The sequence below is a fragment of the Trachemys scripta genome, chromosome 4 (assembly GCF_013100865.1).
Source record: "Trachemys scripta elegans isolate TJP31775 chromosome 4, CAS_Tse_1.0, whole genome shotgun sequence".
NCBI lineage: Eukaryota > Metazoa > Chordata > Testudines > Emydidae > Trachemys > Trachemys scripta.
The window spans coordinates 65,352,988-65,374,492 of record NC_048301.1 but is presented as its reverse complement, the minus strand read 5'-3'; the positions used below and the strand labels follow the sequence as shown (position 1 = coordinate 65,374,492).

The 21,505-nt window shown below is 37.9% G+C and overlaps 1 protein-coding gene across 7 annotated transcripts in view; it reads left to right on the top strand.

Annotated features, from left to right (window-relative positions):
• The window catches only part of SIPA1L1 (signal induced proliferation associated 1 like 1), a 378,635-nt gene that overhangs the window by 257,952 nt on the left and 99,178 nt on the right, over nt 1-21,505 (top strand). For all 7 annotated transcript variants that reach the window (XR_004645561.1, XM_034769297.1, XM_034769296.1 and 4 more), the window contains 3 exons: nt 2,030-3,842; nt 9,720-9,850; nt 17,680-17,868. Coding sequence is in view for 6 of the 7 variants with exons in the window: in XM_034769297.1 (XP_034625188.1) it covers nt 2,345-3,842; nt 9,720-9,850; nt 17,680-17,868 (1,818 nt within the window). In the remaining variant the exon portion in view is untranslated. The remainder of the gene's footprint in view (nt 1-2,029; nt 3,843-9,719; nt 9,851-17,679; nt 17,869-21,505) is intronic.

The window sequence follows — 21,505 nt, the reverse complement described above, 5'->3', positions numbered from 1 at the left end:
GCCTATCAATGGGTATTAGCAAGATGATCAGGGATGCAACCCCATGCTCTGGGTGACCTAAGCCTCTGACTGCCAGAAGCTAGACTTGGACGACAGGGGATGGCTCACTCGAAATCTTCCTGTTCTGTTGATTCCCTCTGTAGCCTCTGGTACTGGCCATTGCCAGAGACAGGATACTGGGCTAGCTGGACCATTGATCTGATCCAGTAAGGCTGTTCTTGTGATCCTGTATGTTCATAGAACATCTTCGGTTGACTTCAGTTGCCACTGAGAGTGCTCAGCACTTCTGCATATCAGACCTTCCGGTCTCAATAAGAGCACCTGCTGACTGGCCCCTCCCAGGCTCAAAACGAGGAACACATAATTAGTGACCACATATGAAAAGTTTGGCTTGTGAAATAATTGCAAATTCAGTAGTTTTGTGACCGAAGTAGCTGGTCAGCCTTTAAGAGTTATCCTATTTAGCTATATAAAATGATTTTTATAAATAATGGTTGATGAAGTGATACTAGGAAGACAATTGCATGTCTAAATGGCTGCACAAAAACATCAGTATCACTAACTGCTTGCACTGTTTTTGCTATGTGTACTAGAATCAGTTTGCATTTTTCCTTCCTAAATGTTCAGCTTTATATAAATACCTGCTGCTGTTTCAAACCGGTTCTGTCTATGGCAAGTGAAATTAAAACATACTGCCTTTGGAAGTAGAAAATGTTCTGGCAGGATATTTAATTACTGTGGAAGTAAGTACTCATTACTTTTGAGAGTTGACTGCAGAAAGTACTAGTTTTCCTAGAAGCACCAGAACCCTTGATTCATAGACAATACTGCATTGTCAACGTGGTGCTGGTTCAGCAGCATCTTTCCACAGATATTTGGCAAGTATTTAAAGGCCACATTTTGTGTAATTGGTTTAGTCTTTGAAAATGATCCACTTCTTTTTGTTAAAGGATGTACACAGCAGTACTGGATTTTATGCTGACATTCTCATGCCTTTGTCTTCTACCAATTGGGGCGTATTTGTATAACTTTTTGTAGCTCCTCAAAGAGTAACATAATGCTTTGTCATCAGTTTTGGTGCTGGGGAGTGTAGAAGAGCATTTCTTTCAGTAGCCTTGTGAAGCTGGAATACAGAAGAGCTGTGATATTCACAGTATTTTCTCAGCAAGTGAAACATTTTCATATCTGGGTATGCAAGTGTGTGTGTGTGTGTGTGTGTTCACGTGCACACCTTCACATTGTGTATACATAACAAGTGGGAAAATGGTGTTGAGGTGATGTTACATATTTTCTGAAATATTCAGCTTTTGTGCAAATAGGACTGTGGGGGCAAAGCATAGGATAAGTGTTCCTGAAATAACTTATGTCTACAGTAGAAACCTTTTAGAATCTGTTTCTTGTTAGCTTTCTGCAGTTTTGTTATTAGCAGTAGTATAAATAATTGTGAAATAGTAACAAAGGGGAATAGTGGATATTGATTTCTAATTACTCACAAGGGTGGTTGACATCTAAACATTAGTCTTGCTTGCTCTAAACCTTAAAAGAATTATATTCTTCTAACTCAACTAGTCTACTGAGTGTGTAATAAATCAATGATTTGTACAGTATATGTGTGCTTTAATATGGAGCATACCTGTCACAATGAAGTATTTTATTAACTAGTTAGGGTTCTTGGGATACTGTGAGTGGGCTTAGAGCTGTGGCCGGGGGCAGAGTGCTCTCTGCTTTGTTTTGTAATATTCTCTGCCAGCCAACCTAGAAAACAGCACGGACCTGTTCAGTAGGTGTGCTTTGTACACAAATGCTGCATCCAAAAGTAATAATAGTCTTTCTATATGCCAATCAATAGGTACAGTACATGAAAATTCCACCACTCTACATTTTTGATACAGTGAAGGAGGGTTTAAAAGTGGATTGTTTGTTTTACATATAACTTTAGTTGTAGTAATTTATTTAATACATTTGGTTGTGGGATAATGCATTTACATAAAATTACTAATACTTTTGTCTCCCTGTTTCTCTGTTCTAGGCATAAAATCATTGGATTATAATAACTCTGAAGTTTTGGATCCCAAGTGATGCTAAGACAATTTAGGCCTATTGGAATATGGCCACCTGTTAAAATGCAGAAGCTAAAGGAGCTATTACATATCAAAACTTACTGAAGACCTGAATTTCCTGGATATCTGTCATTTAACCACTTCCTTAAATGACCAGGATTGGGATCTCATGCAACCAGTGTATATTTTGGAGACTATTCTCCAAAAGGGAATTGTGCATTTAAAAAGCAGAGATGACTATGTCTTCTTTTGGAACTTACTAAAGCTAAACATATTTACAAATCATGACCAGCTTGAAGCGGTCCCAGACTGAAAGAGCTGTTGCCACTGGGGTAGCAGTTGGAACAGATGGAGGTTCTAAAGTCCATTCAGATGACTTTTACATGAGGCGCTTTAGGTCACAGAATGGCAGCTTAGGATCTGCAGTCATGGCTCCAGGGGGGCCTTCACGCAGTGAAGGTCCCCACCACCTTACCTCTACTCCTGGTGTTCCCAAAATGGGAGTTAGGGCCAGGATTGCTGACTGGCCCCCAAGGAAGGAAAATGTCAAAGAAACTAGTAGATCAAGTCAGGAAATTGAAACATCAAGTTGCCTTGATAGTATGTCCTCTAAAAGCAGTCCTGGGAGTCAGGGGAGCTCTGTTAACCTGAATGCTAGTGACTCTGTCATGTTAAAGAGTATCCAGAACACTCTTAAAAACAAAACAAGACAATCTGAGAATCTAGACTCTAGGTTTCTTACACCTGATGGTTACCCCAGTTCCCCTAGGAAAGCCCTTCGCAGAATAAGACAACGCAGTAACAGTGACATTACCCTAAGTGAGCTTGATGTGGATAGCTTTGATGAATGTATTTCACCCACTTTTAAATCTGGGCCATCACTGCACAGGGAATATGGCAGCACATCCTCAATAGATAAACAGGGAACTTCAGGGGAGAGTTTTTTTGATTTATTAAAGGGTTATAAAGATGAGAAATCTGATCAGAGAAGCCCAGCTCCATCAAAGCTCAGTGAACTTCTGATAGCCAGTGGAAGCAAGGGTTCAGGATTCTCTTTGGATGTGATAGATGGGCCAATCACTCAGAGAGAGAACCTCAGACTCTTTAAGGAAAGGGAGAAACCACTTAAAAGGCGCTCAAAATCAGAGACTGGAGATTCTTCTATTTTTCGTAAGTTGCGTAATGCCAAAGGTGAAGGGGAACTCTCAAAGTCTTCAGACCTTGAAGATAACCGGTCAGAAGACAGTGTTAGGCCTTGGACTTGTCCAAAATGCTTTGCCCATTATGATGTTCAGAGTATATTATTTGATTTAAATGAAGCAGCAATCAACCGACATAATGTTATTAAAAGAAGGAACACTACAACAGGAGCTTCTGCTGCTGCTGCAGCATCATTAGTTTCTGGGCCCTTGTCCCATTCTGCAAGTTTTAACTCTCCTATGGGCAGCACTGAAGACCTGAATTCAAAAGGAAATCTCAATATGGACCAGGGGGATGATAAAAGCAATGAACTTGTGATGAGTTGTCCTTATTTTCGTAATGAGATTGGCGGGGAAGGAGAACGGAAGATCAGCCTGTCCAAATCTAATTCAGGTTCCTTCAGTGGATGCGAAAGTGCCTCTTTTGAGTCTGCTCTTAGCTCCCATTGCACAAATGCAGGAGTGGCAGTACTTGAAGTACCCAAGGAAAATCTGGTGTTACATTTAGATAGAGTGAAAAGATACATTGTTGAACACGTGGACCTTGGTGCATACTATTATCGGAAATTCTTCTATCAGAAGGGTAAGTAACCTCTTTTTCCTATAATATATCACTTTTCTGTGACTCCAAATAGGAAATTATTTTGGCATGTAATAATTCATGCAAATCTTACTATGGAGTGCTGTATTCTGCTGACATTTTAATAACTTAGAAGTAAGTTTACCCATAATAATAATAATAATAATAAAAAAAGCATACATCTTGATTCAGGGCAAAAAAACCCAAAACATTTAAATGAAGGTAAAAGGCAACAGTCTTGATTTATGTGCATGATATCTTCCATTACAGTTATCACTCTAGGAAGAGAATTCTTATTCACGTAATTCTACAAAAATTTCAGTATTTTTGAATAGCAGCAGTTTCTTTCTTAGATAGCAATTATCTTAAAAAACAGCAGTAAGAATCAATCTTTTTGTCAACTAGCTTTCCACAGGCAATGGTGGATTTTTCCAGAGGATAGGGGTGTGTGTGTGTGTATATATATATATACATACACCTCTACCCCGATATAACGCTGTCCTTGGGAGCCAAAAAATCTTACCGCTTTATAGGTGAAACCGCATTATATTGAACTTGCTTTGATCCGCCGGAGTGCGCAGCTTTACCGAGTTATATCTGGATTCATGTTATATTGGGGTAGAGGGGTGTGTATGTGTATATGTATGTGTATATGTATATATATATATGTGGATACACTAACTGTCAGAGCACCAATGGATATGTCATTGGATTAAAAATACAACGTTATTTTGCAAAAACAAAGTACCTACTTTTGCTTCTGTTGAAGTCAGTGGCAAAAACACTAGCTGATTGCATTTGGAATAAAAGTAGGTCCCTGGCTTTAAATAAAATAGCTGCATATAGCATTCTTTACAATCAGTAGGATAATAATTGTACTAACTTAGTCAGACAGCCCATAATATTGCATAACTAATGCTGTAAAAGCCAGGTATTATGTTTGTTTTTATAAAATCAAACCAATGGTAACAAAAATAATCTGAGATAATTTCAGTACTCATTAGTCCCTTGTTTAACATTCTGGATTTAGAATTACATTCAGATTGGAAATCTAGGCTTTTAATGATGCATACATTAAAAATCATATGCTGAAAAGTCTCTATTCATGTCTTATTTATAAAAGCTTGAAGTATTGAAAGGGAAAGTGTTTTAACAACTGAATTTGTTTACTTTTTGATTTCATTTTGGCATGGATAATGAGACTGGATTGCTTAGTTTCTGGTTCTCATGTAGGAGCACGTACTTTCCCAAAATGTGGTCCACAGAACACTTTCTGGCAATATGCAGAAAAACTGACTGTTGGTTATACTGGCTGGAACTTCATTTCTAGTTGCTAAGTTACATTAAAAGACAGCTAAAAAAGAAAGGGAAATTCTCTGTGTAATTATGAATGGGCGGGGAGGGGTTCATAAGACTCTTTAAGATGAGGCCCACACAATGAAAATGTTTGAGAACCCCTGACAGTGCTGTAGTGTTTGGATTCCTAGTGTTTAATATTTACATAAACCTATTTGTATTTATTTTTAAATGTTTGAATGCTGCTATTGATATAAATTTGTATACAGTAAGTAACAATCTACATTTTGGGCTTAAAGTACTTGACAGCATCCTTTAACCATGAAATTGTGGCATCACTTGAGTCAAACATTCATATACAGAAATATTTGTAGTAAAGAATCTTATTTTTAATGTTGGCAAAATGAACTAAATATGGAAAGTGTCCACACTCTGTATTATAGTGGTTTTCTGTTCTTTTCCTTGATAACTAACTTTAATTTAGAACCATTTGTCCAGGATTCAATTGGCTGAGCTGCTTAGTGCATGACATGCATACCTGTCGTGTGTTCTTGCAGGCCATATGGATCTTTACACATGTGGTTAGGGGCTGTAGTTGCTTCTGTTGATTGCCAAGGGTACACTGTAGCACCTGCTTTGCAGAAAGCCCCTCTACCTCGCCTCTTGTTCCTCTCACTGCTGGATCTGTTCAGGAAGGACCAGCTAGAAGAATAGTCAGTGGCAGCAGTGGGTGGCCAGCTGGCAGGGCAAGAGATATTGGAGCTTATTACTGGCCCCAACTGCCACTGGTAAGTCCCCAGCCATCATCTCAGACACTCCAGCCGTCATCCACTTGACCCTTATCTTCAGGGCAGCCTTGGTGCCACTAGCAAAGCCTACAAGGAAAGGGTGGCCCTCTCTGTGCAGGCCAACCTGTTGCTTCAGTCCTGAGTAAGTGAGGAAGTTCAGAAGATGAGCCACCTAAAAATTGTAGGACTCAAGATCATAGCATGAGAATTCATAACTTTGGAATGTTTATGCCATGGTATTGCTGCTCATCAAGTGTTTGGGCCACTGCATCTTGGCTCTGTGCTTCAAAATGCATGGATACGTGACCGTACAATACATGTCCTGAGATGGCGTATTTTTGCCACAGTAAGGTCCAGTTCAATATATGATAATTTCAGAGGACACCTGCAAGAGTTATGCTGATTGTGGCTGTCATTCTCAATATGACAGTATGAGCTTTGGCCCCCTACTTATGGCTTCGCCAGCTGTTGATAATGAGTTTATCATGCTATTTTGTAGTCCCCTATCTACATTTAAAGCATCTACAAAACTGCTTCCCATCTGTTTGAATTAGGTCCAAACTTCCAAACTAATTCTTGGTGTAGTTTACTCTATCCCAGTGAGTGAATGTTAATTGGAATCACTGTAGTAAGTGTCAGAAAGATTTAGAGGCTTGGTATACAGAACTTGAAGACAGACGAGTTTAGAAGATAGAGACATGTAGATGTTTCATTTTTGAAAATGCTTCTTTTTCAAGCGAACATGTGACCTGCTGACCGTGTAAACATATAGAGGCTTACATTAGCACTAACTCACATTTGCCAAGTTGTGTAGCTCCACATGTAGCATCACACACTCACACACTCACACACACACACACTCACACACACACAAAATGTAATGAGCTAATTTGCATATTTGCATGCAATAATAAATTTCAGCTTCTGTTCAATACTCCCTGCCCCAAGCAGTAGCACGGTTAGGACTCGGTATCTGTGTCACTTTCCTGGTGCCTTCTATTCACTGTCTCAACAGGCTATATAAAACATTAGGGATGAAATACCTCGCAGAGTGCCCGGCTGTCTGGTTTGGAAGCTGTGCAGGAAATTGTGATGGGAAAAGAGAATGTGTGGGGGTGTAGGAGAGGGATTAAGATTGGGTGCAAGGGAATGTGGGATACAGTGGAAAAGAGCAGGATACAAGGAGGGTGAGGGTCAGCAGATATATAAGGGAATGTGGATGGAGACTGAGGGGAGCACAATGGAATTTGAGGAGCAGGAGGGAGACTGGGAGCATGAAAATATAGTGAAAGGTATAGGACAGGAGATTAGAACACCATGGAAGGAAAATGTGAGTGCGGTAAGGACAGAGATAGAAACAGTTGAGAGGATGGGTGGTAACATAGGGGAGTGATTGGGAAGGCAAGTGTAGAGGGTGAGAATGCCAACTCTCCCATGCAGTGGGTTGGGAGAGGAGGTAAATGAAGTTCCCCTCCAAGCTAAGGGGAGAGCCTGGCCTTTTTGTGTGTGCGTGTAATAACATGTAAGCTTGGATTCTGAAAGTGAAATGATCACACACAAATAGAAGGTGGAAGAGAAGCTTGTCTCTTAAGGCAGATCAGAAATGCACAGTTGCGCTCCTTTTCTCTAGTCATGATGCAAAACAATTGTTGTGAAGAAGAAAAGAAAGTACCCAACCTCCAGCAGAGGAAAAAAACTTGCAATTAGAGTGTCCCATTTCCCATGCAGTATTAGATAAACAATTTTTGGGGTGCCTGAAAGTGTTCAGAGCTGGCTGTAATAGGTGCAGCAATGCTGCTTTTTCAGTGATGATATGGCAAATGCAGGCAGATCCCTCAATATAGGTCATCTTGTGCTGATATACAGGATAGAGTTGCCTTGTGTATCTCTGATCAGATGGAGTCTATTATCGTCTAAAAGGTTAAGGAAGCAGTGAGCAAAGTTTTTACTGGGAAAACTAAATAAATCAGATGATGTGAAAATATTTACATATTTTTAATTGCCAAACTCTGAAGCCTGAGGGTGAGGAAGGAGAGAGAGATCAGAGCCTGAACTCCAATCTGAGCTGCAGTGTCAAAGCACCACATCCACACAGTTATTTTTAGCACTCTTGCATTAGCTCCTCTACTACAAATCTGTGGACGTGGGCTGAAAGGCTTGCTCCCAGATGCCGTGTAGACATACCCTTGTAGGTCATATGCATTTTGGTTGCTGTACAAAAAATAAACAATAGATCAATGTAAGCTAATCTGCTATGAGGTTAAACTTGCTGGTATGTGAAAAAGCATGCTTTTTTAAAAGTTGAGAATTACAAGTTTATCCAAGTTTGTAATAGCGCTCCCAAATTGTAATTAATTTTTTAATAAAGAACTTCCATAAGTTGTGCACAGTCTACACATACTACTACAGTCAAAGTTTTGTTTTATACTACTTTGAAAGGAAATGTAAATTCTCTAATGAGTCTAATTTAAAGCAGGAAATTCCCAGAGAATTCTGAAAATGATAGGTGGCATTTCCCCCACATTGAATCTTTTATTTTTAATTGAAAGAATGAAGTTCCAGCCTGAAGTTCAACTAAGTCATGTGTTGCTTTTTTGGTAGGGCCTGTAATCTTCTGTTACTCTATGTATTCCATAAATACTTACAATATTATGATGTAATAGGACTTGTTGCCTTGTGAATTACTTTTGTTTATAATTTACTGAGTGGTTCTCTAAACTCAGGCTGCCAGGCCTTCTAGATTTGAATTGAACTAGTCACTCAAGATAGGTTTCCATTTAACTGTATGACATACTACATTAGTGGCAACTCTTCTCTCACCTCAACTACTTCAATCCTCATGCAAACAGTCCAAGAATTATAAATAGTAAAGAGGTCTCCTAGCTCAACTTCTGAATGCTTGTGCTTAAGTTTTTAGGTCTACGTTTTGTTGGACTACATTTTTTTTTCTATACTGGAAAATTTGGATTTGTGCTTACGAATTGAGTAATTTACATGTGTAAAATAAGAATTAATTCATTTTACCTGTCACGCAGCAAATAAGTGATTGTTTCTTCTGCCATGTTTTCCTCTGCTTTATCCAATCCAATTTTAAACTCAATTAAAACTTCATTTTCTATTGGGGTACTTCTCCGTGGTGTCTCTGTTATGAAATGTTTCTTGATATTCGTCCTAAATTTTCCCCTATTTAATTTTGTCCCTGCATTAGTTTTATGCCTTTTTTCTCACTTACTTCTCAAATAATACTTCACTCTCTTTGATTGATTTTTATGCCCTTCAAATACTTGTAGAGGTTTATTGTATTGCCCCTGAACTGTCATTTGTCAAGCTATAAGTTTGTCTACAGAGAGAGTCAAGTATAGTCTATACTTCTTTTTATAGTATAATCAACACTGTCATTTCAGATTTAAATATGTAGTTCTGAATTTTTTGCATCCATTCATTTGCTTTCCATACTTTTACTTTTAATGCATTGGGTCAAATGTATTGATTAATTTAGTATAAGTGAAACCTACCCCTTTGCAAAGGGAGCATAAGGGGCAAACATATGTTAAGTCCCATTTCAGCTTTGTTTTGAGTACAGGCACAAAGATGAATTTCACCCTATAAATATAGATAGATCTCATTGATGAATTGATGACTGAGGGTGAAATTTTGGCTTCACTGAAGTCAATGGCAACCTCCCATTAACTTCATTGGGTCCAGAATTTCACACTTAATAAATTATCTGAATGCAAAATGTTTCTGTGAGAGCTGTAACATGAATTTTTCCTTTATTTTTATTTTTATACCCAAGAACACTGGAACTATTTTGGGGTAGATGAGAGCCTGGGTCCAGTAGCTGTGAGCATTAGAAGAGAAAAACCGGATGAAATAAAAGAAAATGGACCTCTATATAACTATCGCATCATTTTCAGAACCAGTGAGGTAAGCAAAGTATGAGTGGAATAAGAGGGGAAGAAACTAATAGTGAACAGGCAAAGCCAGATAGTATGTGGTAAAATCATAGATCCAAGTAGTTGTTGTATTGCAGATATTGGAAACCAGAAGGAAGCCTGTGTGTTGCTCATCATGATGCATTTTTGTCTTCCACATATAAATATGCTACAGTAATCTCCTTACCAAGAACCATAATAAATTATGTTTTACAGAATAAAGATAAATATATCACCAAGTGAACTATACAGTAGCATTCTGCAAATAAGCAGTATATTTGAGCAAATCACTTTGGTTAGGGCTTGAAAAATTTACTGGACATTATAGTGAGAGGCAAGTAAGAAAGTATGGAACATTCTCCACCCTAACACTTTAGATGGCAGTGCATTGGTTTCAGAAAACTATTGTATTTTTAACAGCCAACTAGTGCACGTTGTGGGGAGAGGTGGGGTGAGCAGATGGGTACAGTGTACAAAATTAGCCTTCTTTTCAGGTGCTGAGTCTGGGCTTTATTGTTGGTCCCATCTTTCCTGGATGGTAGATGTTTGATAGTTCGGAAGCTTTTCCACAGATTCTTCTTTCTTTTCATTCCCTCCCTCCTTCTCAGCTGCTGCAAGGACAGTGTTTCTTTTTCTCTTTGCTTTTTTTTATAGCAGAATGAAAGGATGGATATTCCACTCATCCTTCCTTCCAAACTGGGAAATTTCATTCTCTTCCTCTCCTTTTTCCTCTCCCATTCAGATTATATCTCCACCATTGTTGCTGTTTATGGCACATTTATTTTAAGAGTCGCCAACTTCACTGCTGCAGTTCTTATCCTTTAGCTGGAGTGAAGATGACCAGACTCTTTTCAATCTCAATCTCCTGCTCTATAAATTTAAGCAACAGAAGCTACTAACCTTCAGCTGCTGATAAGAATGCTGTCTCTGCTGAGGGAGTGAGGAGGTGCGTTCTGTACTTATGCAGGTGTTGGTTTCACCATTTCTTCCTCATATTGATAGATTTCTGGAGCAGCAAAATGAAATCTGAAACCACTGGTTAGTGAGAGTCCTTCAAACTGCTGGGGCAGCAGAAGTGAAATTGACCAATCTCTTGTAAATTATACTTTGTTACAACAAAGGGATTGTTTCACTTTTGGGAGAATCTTGTCAGTGACAAATAGGGGAGAATGCTTTTTTAAAGCTGTCTTATGTCTGAAGATGTGTATTCTGTTTGTTGTTGAGTTTTACTATAAGGGGTACACACAATTGTTTGGTGCACCCAAAGATACGGCACAGGTTGTAAAAGCAATTATAGATTTTCCTGCTGTTGCTTTCTGTGTAGCTTGCTAACTTTAACTTACTTGACATTTACACTTGTCTTATAAAGCTACTGAAACTTTCCTTCTCACCATTAATTTCAAATAAAGTTCTATATAAGGTAACTGTGATGTAACTTTCTTCTCCAAGAACATTCAAATGGACACTTTGCTTAGTTTATCTTATCTGAAGTATTCAGTTCAAATGCAGTTCAGTGCACAACTAGGACTTTTGTTTCCTATTTAAAGCTCAAACTCTGATAAATAAAGATTAGCATTCAGCTTGCAGACCACCTCAGGCTAAACTTAGAGTACCACTCGCAAAAGTTGTGGGTTTTTTGTCTCTTATATCTAATAGAATAGAGACTTACACTTAGGGTTTTTTTAAAATCTTAATGGTCTATTTTATTAGTTTGTGCAAGACATCCCATATCTTGCAACAGAATAGTAGTCCTTCTAACTGTATTGCTGGTTTAAATTTAGTCCAGCTTTGTAGTAACCATAAGTTACTACATAATAGCTGTTGCATGTTCTTCCTTCAAGTCTACAAATAGTTTTTTGAGATTCAAGATGGGTAAGCTTGCAAGTATTCTCACCTTAGCATCCCAACCTCAGCTTCAGTGAATCATAGAATCATCAAAATGCAGAACTGGAAAGGACCTTGATAGGTCATCTAGTCCAGTCCTCTGCACTGAGGCAGGACTAAGTATTTCTAGACCATCCCTGACACGTGTTTGTCTACTCTGTTTTTATAAACCTCTAATGACAGAGATTCCACAAATTCTTTAGGTAATTTGTTCCTGTGCTTAATTTTCCCTTACAGTTAAGAAGTTTTTCCTAATGTCTTACCTAAATCTCCCTTGCTGCAGTTTAAACTAAGGCTGTCAAGTGGTTAAAAAATTAATCACAATGAATCACTCCGTTAAACAATAATAGAATACTATTTATTTAAATATTTTTGGATGTTTTCTACATTTTCAAATATATTAATTTCAATTACGACACAATACAAAGTGTACAGTGCTCATTTTATATTTATTTTTATTACAAATATTTTACTCTGTAAAAAACAAAAGAAATAGTATTTTTCAATTTAACCAATACAAGTATTCTAGTGCAATCTCTTTATCATGCAAGTTGAACTTACAAATGTAGAATTATGTAGAAAAAAAACCCAGCATTCAAAAAAAAGGTAAAACTTTAGAGCCTACAAGTCCAATCAGTCCTACTTCTTGTTCAGCCAATCGCTCAGACAATCTGTTTACATTTGCAGAAGATAATCCAATTGATATATTTGAAAATGTAGAAATACATCCAAAATATTTAATAAATTTAAATTGGTTTTCTATTGTTTAACAGTGTATTAATCACGATTAATTTTTTGAGTTAACCGTGTGAGTTAACTGCAATTAATCGACCGCCCTAGTTTAAACCCATTACTACTTATCCTGCCTACAGTGGATGAGAACAACCTTTTACGTACTTGAAGACTGTTATCATGTCCCCCCTCAGTCTTCTCTTGACCAGAATAAACAAACCCATTTTTTTCAGTCTTTCCTCATAGGTCATGTTTTCTAGACATTTAATCATTTTTGTTGCTTCCCTCCAGTTTGTCCACATCGTTCCCAAAGCGCAATGCCCAGAACTGGATGTAGTATTCCAGTTGGGGCCTTATCAGTGCAGAACAGAAGAATTACTTCTTGTGTCTTGCTTACAAAACTACTGCAAATGCATCCCAAAATGAGTTTTTCCAACAGTTTTATACTGATGACTCGTATTTAGTTTGTGTTCTACTATAAGCCTCAGATCCTTTTCTGCAGCACTCCTTCCTAGGCTGTCGTTTCCCATTCCTATTGATTGTTCCTTCCTAAGTGGAGTACTTTGCATTTGTCCTTATTGAATTTCATCATATTTATTTCAGACCATTTCTACAGTCTTTTCAAGATCATTTTGAATTCTAATTCTGTCCTCCAAAGTGCTTGCAACCCCTCCCAGCATGTTATCATGCGCAAATTTTATAAGTGTACTCTGTATGCCATTATCAAAATAATTTATGAAGATATTAAATAGAATCAGACCCAGGACCGATTCCTATGGAATCTCACTTCATATGCCCTTCCAGCTTGGCTGTAAATCATTGATAACTACTCTCTGAGTACAGTTTTCCTACTAGTTGTGCACTACCCTTATAGTAGGTTTGGCTAGGCTATATTACCCCAGTTTGCTTATGACAATGTCAGGTGAGACAGTATCAAAAGTCTTACTAAGTCAAGATATATCACATCTACTGCTTCACACCTATCTACAAGGCTTGTTACCCTGTGTAAAAAAGGATATTCGGTTGGTAAAACATGATTTGTGCTTGACAAATTCATGTTAACTATTACTTGTGATATGGCTGTGAAAAAAGCTAATGCGGTCTTGGGATGCATCAGGAGAGGTATTTCCAGTAGAGATAAGGAGGTGTTAGTACTGTTATACAATGCACTGGTGAGACCTCATCTGGAATGCTGTGTGCAGTTCTGGTCTCCCATGTTTAAGAAGGATGAATTCAAACTGGAACAGGTACAGAGAAGGGCTACTAGGATGATCTGAGGAATGGAAAACCTGTCTTATGAAAGGAGACTCAAAGAGCTTGGCTTGTTTAGCCTAACCAAAAGAAGGCTGAGGGGAGATATGATTGCCCTCTATAAATACATCAGAGTGATAAATACCAAGGTGGGGGGGGGGGGGAGAAGAGGAATTATTTAAGCTCAGTACCAATGTGGACACAAGAACAAATGGATATAAACTGGCCATCAGGAAGTTTAGACTTGAAATTAGACGACGGTTTCTAACCATCAGAGGAGTGAAGTTCTGGAATAGTCTGCCAACAGGAGTAGTGGAGGCAAAAGACATATCTGGCTTCAAGATTAAGCTTGATAAGTTTATGGAGGGGATGGTATGATGGAATAGCCTAATTTTGGCAATTAATTGATCTTTGACTATTAGCGGTAAATATGCCCAATGGCTTGTGATGGGATGTTAGATGGGGTGGGATCTGAATTACTACAGAGAAGTCTTTCCTGGGTGTCTGGCTGGTGAGTCTTGCCCACATGCTCAGGGTTTAGCTGATCGCCATATTTGGGGTCAGGAAGGAATTGGCAGAGGCCCTGGGGGTTTTTGGCCTTCCTCTGTAGCATGGGGCACAGGTCACTTGCTGGAGGATTCTCTGCACCTTGAAGTCTTTGAACCATGATTTGAGGACTTCAGTGGCTCAGATATAGGTTAGGGGTTTGTTACAGTAGTGAGTGGGTGAGATTCTGTGGCCTGTGTTGTGCAGGAGGTCGGGCTAGATGATAATAATGGTCCCTTCTGACCTTAAAGTCTATGATTCTATTATACTTATCACCTTATATCTTCTAGGTGCTTACAAACTGACTGACTGATTATTTGCTCCATTATCTTTCCAGGTACCAAAGTTAAGCTGACTGGTCTAAAATTTCCATGGTTGTCTGTATTCTCCTTTTTATAGATAGATACTATGTCTCTTCAGCCAGGTATTTTATTAGACCCTGCTGACTTGAAGACCTCTAACTTGCCTAAGTAATTCTTAGCTTGTTTTTTCCGTATTTTAACCTCAGATCCTACCCAGTTTACGTAGATGTTTGCTATTATAGCCATCCGGTCACTGCTAATCTTTTTGGTGAAAATGGAAACAAAAAAGGAATTTAACACATTAGCCCTTGCTGCATTTTTTGTTATTGTCTTTTCCTCCTCATCGAGTAATGGGCCTGTTCTGTCCTTGGTCTTCCCCTTGCTTCTAATGTATTTGTAAAATGTTTTCTTGTTATCCTTTATGTCCGTAGCTAGTTTAATCTCGTTTTGTGCCTTGGGCTTTCTAATTTTGCCCCAACATGCTTGTGGTGTTTGTTTATAATCATCCTTTGTAATTTGACCTAGTTCTCATTTTTTTGAGTTTTAGGTCACTGAAGATATTTTGGTTTAGCTAAGGTGGTCTCTTACCATGCTCCTATCTTTCCTATGCATTGGGATAGTTTCCTCTTATTCCATTAATAATATCTCTCTAAAAAACTGCCAACTCTCTGGAACTTTTTTGTTTTAGACTTGGTTCCCCTGGGATCCTACCTATAAATTCTCAGAGTTTGCTAAAGTCAGCGTTCTTGAAGTCCATTATTTTTGTTGTGCTGTTTTCATGTGCAATAGCACAAGAAAGATCAAAATAGAAAGCACACACACAAAAAAACAGTAAACAGAGAAACAATTTTACATTTATAGTTTCTTTTTAAGTTACTGCATTTTTCTAGTAAAGTATAACCACTAAATCCATATTTTCTACATTTTTATACTAGATCAGATACAATACAGTATCACAGTCTGAGTTTCATGTTATGGTGAACATATAAATCCCATTACATGTTCCTAAATATAAGCAGTGCACACACAAAAAACATCCTCTCAGAACTGTTGTGGATTTAGTTGGTGTTTTTTTTTAAATTGACCGTAATGCTGGCAAAAAGTGCTGGGCTAACAACTCTGGAGACTGAAGTTCTGTATTTATTTACAGAATGGGTGTGCAGGATGCACTGCCCCATTTTGCCTAGCCAATATACCTCAACCCTAACTGGAGGGATCATCTCTAGGAGTGAGAGAGGAATTTATTCTCTTCTCTTTCAATCTGTCATAGAATCTTCCATGAATGGTATCAATTAGTGCCGTCTGTTGTTCAAGTCACAAAATCACCACCATTAAATATAAATTGGACTAGGTCAACCAAACCACTTCACATAACTAGGTCATTTAATTGAGAAATACTATACTTTAAGCCCATAAAAGTACAAATGGACTCCTATTATAATTAACTATTGTAAAATAATGGCACACTAGAGATCATTAATATGTTCATCTATAGGTCTCAATTTAAAAGAGAAATATATTTTTTCACACATAGAAATAACTGGCTTCCAATAAATCAATCAAATAAAATACATTTGACAATCTAAATTGCTTTATAACCTACATGTAACTCTGACTAGATTGTTGCAACTTTATTGGCCAATATAGTGAGCATTAATTCTGTGACAGGGTCCAATGAAATCCAAATTCAGAGCATACTACATGCATAGTGGCACCCAACACACAATACGGAGGACAAATGACAAAATAAAACCCTAACTGGGCAGTATTTTTGAATTATTTTTCCATATAAAAGATTTGGCTTATAACAGCAACTATTTTGGGACATAGCACTTTGGGGTATTTAATGATTGCCTGGGGTTAATACCTGAGGTGCATAACTCTTACTGGGGGCCATTAATTCTCAGGAAATTCCCTCTGCCTTTGTTGCTTAAACTCAGGGCTTGCCTACATTAAGCACTAAAGAAAGGGAAGGCAAATCAAGTAAAGATGTAAAGTCAATGTGCATAAATTAAATTGTGTTAACTTCTCTTCCCTCTTCGTCTGCCCTATTCCCATCCCTTTGCTTTTCTTCAGGAGTAAAGTGGCCTAAAATACCTGTAACTTAATCCTCCTCCTCTCCTTTAAGTTACTCATATTGGCTTCCTAACTTTAGTTGAATTTCCTTAATGTTCCTGTGTAGACATGTCCTCCTCAGATTCCTTCTGAAGTGAAGCTGTTGAGGGAAAGGAGGGAGAAGATGCTTATATTTTGGTGCTTTACTTCATTCATAACAAAAACGTATGTCTGTTGTAAATTACTGTCTGCTTTAATATAATCTGGGTTTTATTTATAAACTGATATTTTGTTTGGAAATTTTTCAGTCATTTTTGTGTTTAAAAGATTTTTTTCTGTTTTTGAATAAAAGACCTTCATGTAGTTAGAGCTTATATATACTGTATATACAGGTCAGTTTGCCCTCAAACATTTACCTTGGATATCTGATGAATATCATTCCCTTTTAGCCAGCCTTATAGTTAGAATTTTCTGAAACTCATAAGGAGATGATATGCTCATGTTTTGTAAACTTCTTGCAGCTCTCACTCGGGATGTCTCATTGAATATTTCATCTTTCAGGTTTATCTCTGTTCCCACTGCTAATTACTAAAGCCTTACAAGTTTGCTTTCTTCTCGTGGTGCTGGGGTCAATTTTAAATTTGATCTGCTACCTGGATTATCAAAAGACAAATGTGAACTTCTATGTATCTCCCCTAAGTATCAATTTCATACAAAATGTGAGCTTCTGGAGACTATTATAAAGCACTTGCAGTATCATGTCTAGTATTCAGTATCATAATTAATAACATTCTGCACATCTGCATCTATTTATACAACATGCGTTACTTACGTCTCTCCAATACTATTGAGAGTTGGAGAGGTAGAATTGTTCTGGTTTACTCATAGATACACTGGCATTCTGAAAGGTTGACTTGCTGTGACATCCAGGGCAAGTCAGTGTCAAGGGCAGGAATAGGCCCAACAGTCCTGAGTCAGTTCTCTGCCCTTACCACTAACTGATACTTCCTCCCTAGCTATGTCAAAATAATTTATTATTTCTGTGTTCCAGCTTATGACTTTAAGAGGCTCTGTGCTGGAAGATGCTATCCCTTCAACTGCAAAGCATTGCACAGCCAGAGGACTTCCCTTAAAAGAAGTGCTTGAACATGTGGTTCCTGAGCTGAATATCCATTGCCTCAGATTGGCTTTCAACACTCCTAAAGTCACAGAGCAGCTTATGAAACTGGATGAACAAGGGGTAAGTCCCAATTTAAAGAATAAGAAAGACTCTTCAGTGTTGTAAAATTAAATTGGGTGAGCTGCATTGAACTGCAAAATTATCTGTTCATCTTACACAGCAGCATTTCAATTCAGTATTTTAGTTCAAATAGGGGATTTGCACAATTCTGGAAATTGAAATGACTGTCTTTTTCATCAAGTCTTCCAGTATTTTTGGAATTGTTAAAATTAAACTCACCATGTTGAATTGTTAAATGTTTGCAGTTATGAAGAAAATTCTGATCTTGCCTGCTAACTTTTTTAGACACTATTCATGTAAAATCTTAATTCAAATTAATTTTCTTGTCAGTTGGGGATTTGTTTCATCACAATAGATCATAATTAAGACTTTGCATAGCTCAGTGAAATGAAAATTGTGCAGGTACATTCATTTTCTCTCTCACACAATTCTCTGCCCAAAGTGGAAGGGACATTGTCAAAGAAGATTAAACCTTAAAAATTAACTTTAGTGGCAGTTGTTCCATTTAATCACTCTTATTTTAAGGATTCCAGCCCTTTTTTTTTTCTTTTTAAACTGCTCTTTTGGTGCTATTGTACTGAAAAGAGAAAAATCTCCCAAGTTACTGAATTCTTCACTGCCATGTTCATGCGCTAGTTTGTACTCAGTGCAAGGCATGTTACTTCTGCAAGTATTTTTTTTTTCTTAAACAAGAAGTAGAATGAAAATTTCAAAAGGACATTTTCAAAACTGACTCTCTATGCTTTCTCCAGTTCTGATTAATAGAAGTCTTAAACTGTTGGTGGAGATCAGATATTGGCTCACTACTATTTTCTTGAAAAACTTGCCTGTTTGGTGAGGTAATTTACATCAGATGATGGTTTGTGGAGCATCGGCTGGTCTATAGCATGTTTTAGACTGGCCATCAGAAAATCTTTTCTAAGGGTGGCTTTCATCACTGAATTTCACTAACCAGAAGGTATGTTTGCATATCTGACGTGCACTTATCCTACAAGTTTGACTATGCAGAAGAAACACTCTGAAAGAACTACAGTCACTGACAAACCACCTATTTTGTTTTTTAAAATATTGTTGCCACTGCATATTCAGCCTAAAAGCCCATCTGTCCCTCTTCCTTGGAGTTCTAAACTCTTAAGGATTCTGGGTTTAGCAGAAAGAGCTGAGGTAGTTGTGGACTGCATGGCCTCCTCCCTTTGGCGCTGAAGTTTGGCCTTGCAAGGAACTACTAGTCTAGTCCTCATGGGAATTGGCTTTCCAGTAGGTTCCTGAAGCTCAGCAATGCCAGGGAGTTCATCACACAAGTGTGAACATAAAGAGGTGAAACCATTCAAAGAGCAACAATTACTGTTAAATAACTTTTCTTTAGTGGTTTTGGCTGGCTTTTTCGAAGGTACAAAGCACAGTCAGACCCCTCACTTCCATTGATTGCCAACGGGAGCTGAGGACTTAACACCCATTTGTGCCTTTGAAAATCTTCCTCTTTGTAGACTGCCAACCTAAAGACTAGCTTTTTGATTCATTTAGAACTTTAATAGTCCAGATGTGGTTGGTGTGCTTGATATCCTTTGTCCTACATGAACAACTTTATGGGCAGCTGTAAAAAACAAACAAACAAAAAAACCTCAGCAATTGGCAGTGCAACTAACACTTAAAAAGGAATGTGGTGTAATAAAACTGTTAAGAATATAGAATATTATTTTATATAAGGTATTAGTAAAAAAAAATCCCAAATTATAATTTATTTATCTCATGCATAGAAAAAATTTGTAAAATGCATTGCAAAATAACTGTTTTAAGTAGAGAAGAGACAAGCCTAAAATCTTAACATCAAGGATTGTTTTTACTGATGTGAAACAAACGGCGCACATCCTTCTTCCACAAGGTGGTTTAAATGAATCTCATAGAATTGGTCATCTTATGTTTTCATAGATTCTAGGACTGGAAGGGACCTTGAGAGGTCATCGAGTCCAGTCCCCTGCCCTCATGGCAGGACCAAATCCTGTCTAGACCATCCCTGATAGACATTTATCTAACTTAAACTCTTAAATATCTCCAGAGATGGAGATTCCACAACCTCCCTAGGCAATTTATTCCAGTGTTTAACCACTCTGACAGTTAGGAACTTTTTCCTAATGCCCAACCTAAACCTCCCTTGCTGCAGTTTAAGCCTGTTGCTTCTTGTTCTACCCTTAGAGGCTAAGGTGAACAAGTTTTCTGCCTCCTCCTTACGATGCCCTTTTAGATACCTGAAAACTGCTATCATGTCCCCTCTCAGTCTTCTCTTTTCCAAACTAAATATACCTAGTTCTTTCAGCCTTCCTTCATAGGTCAAGTTCTCAAGACCTTCATTCTTGTTGCTCTTCTCCGGACCCTCTCCAATTTCTCCACATCTTTCTTGAAATGCGGTGCCCAGAACTGGACACAATACTCCAGTTGAGGCCTAACCAGCGCAGAGTAGAGCGGAAGAATGACTTCTCGTGTCTTGCTCACAACACACCTGTTAATGCATCCCAGAATCATATTTGCTTTTTTTGCAACAGCATCACACTGTTGACTCGTATTTAGCTCGTGGTCCACTATAACCCCTAGATCGCTTTCTGCTGTACTCCTTCCTAGACAGTCTCTTCCCATTCTGTATGCGTGAAACTGATTGTTCCTTCCTAAGTGGAGCACTTTGCATTGCATTGTTGTGCATTGCAAACTGAATTTAAAAGGAACAATGTGCCCCTTAGGTCTTTTGAGTTACCTGTGATATCAGTCTATTCTGTACATTTAATTTTATTTTACTAAATAGTTGTTGATCCCTGCAAATACTTTAAATTGTTGCAAAGAGTTGTATCATTGCATACATTTCAGTTGAATTTGATTTAGAGTATACCAAGAGTTTGAGATATCACCCCATGTTGATTTTGTTTTGTTTAAAAGGTAAATTCAGGGTCTTGTATAACCTTATTTAGAATCTGGAAATAAAATTTCTCTAGGGGAAAAAAATACCTTTGTTTGTAAAAAAGCCATGATTGAAAAGTGTAGACTTTTTTTTCCTTGTAAAAATCCTTTTTGAAATCAAGAACACTAGTAATCAAGGATGTGGAATAGGTTAGGAATTGGAGTAGGTCTTTTGATGTTAGTACAGACAGTGAAATATGTTGACTTCTTGTGCCCCCTGAAAAACTTACTGCTATATTTGTAAGACTTGATTCAGATATGTATTTGGGAGTTTGTAGTTGAGCAGATTTAAAAATATTGCCCGTTCATGCCATGGAGAATTTAGACAAAATAATTCCACTTCTAATCACAAAATTATCCACATATGGTGGAAATTATTTGTCTGCTTCCCTGGGAACACCTTCTGAAGACTGTAGTTAACATGGAGTTCTGAGTATTTTGATATGAATACTTTTGCACAGATAAAGCCAAGTGGTATTTCTGTAGAATATAAAACTACTTATGTTGGGAAATAATCATAGAAATGTAGGTCTGAAAAGGGACCTCACGAGGTTATCTAATCCATCCCTGCACACGGAGGCAGGACCAAGTCTTCCTTAAACCATCTTTGACAGGTTTTGTTCTTAAAAACCTCTAATGATGGGTATGCCACAATCTCCCTTGGCAACTTGTTCCTGTGCTTAACTATTCG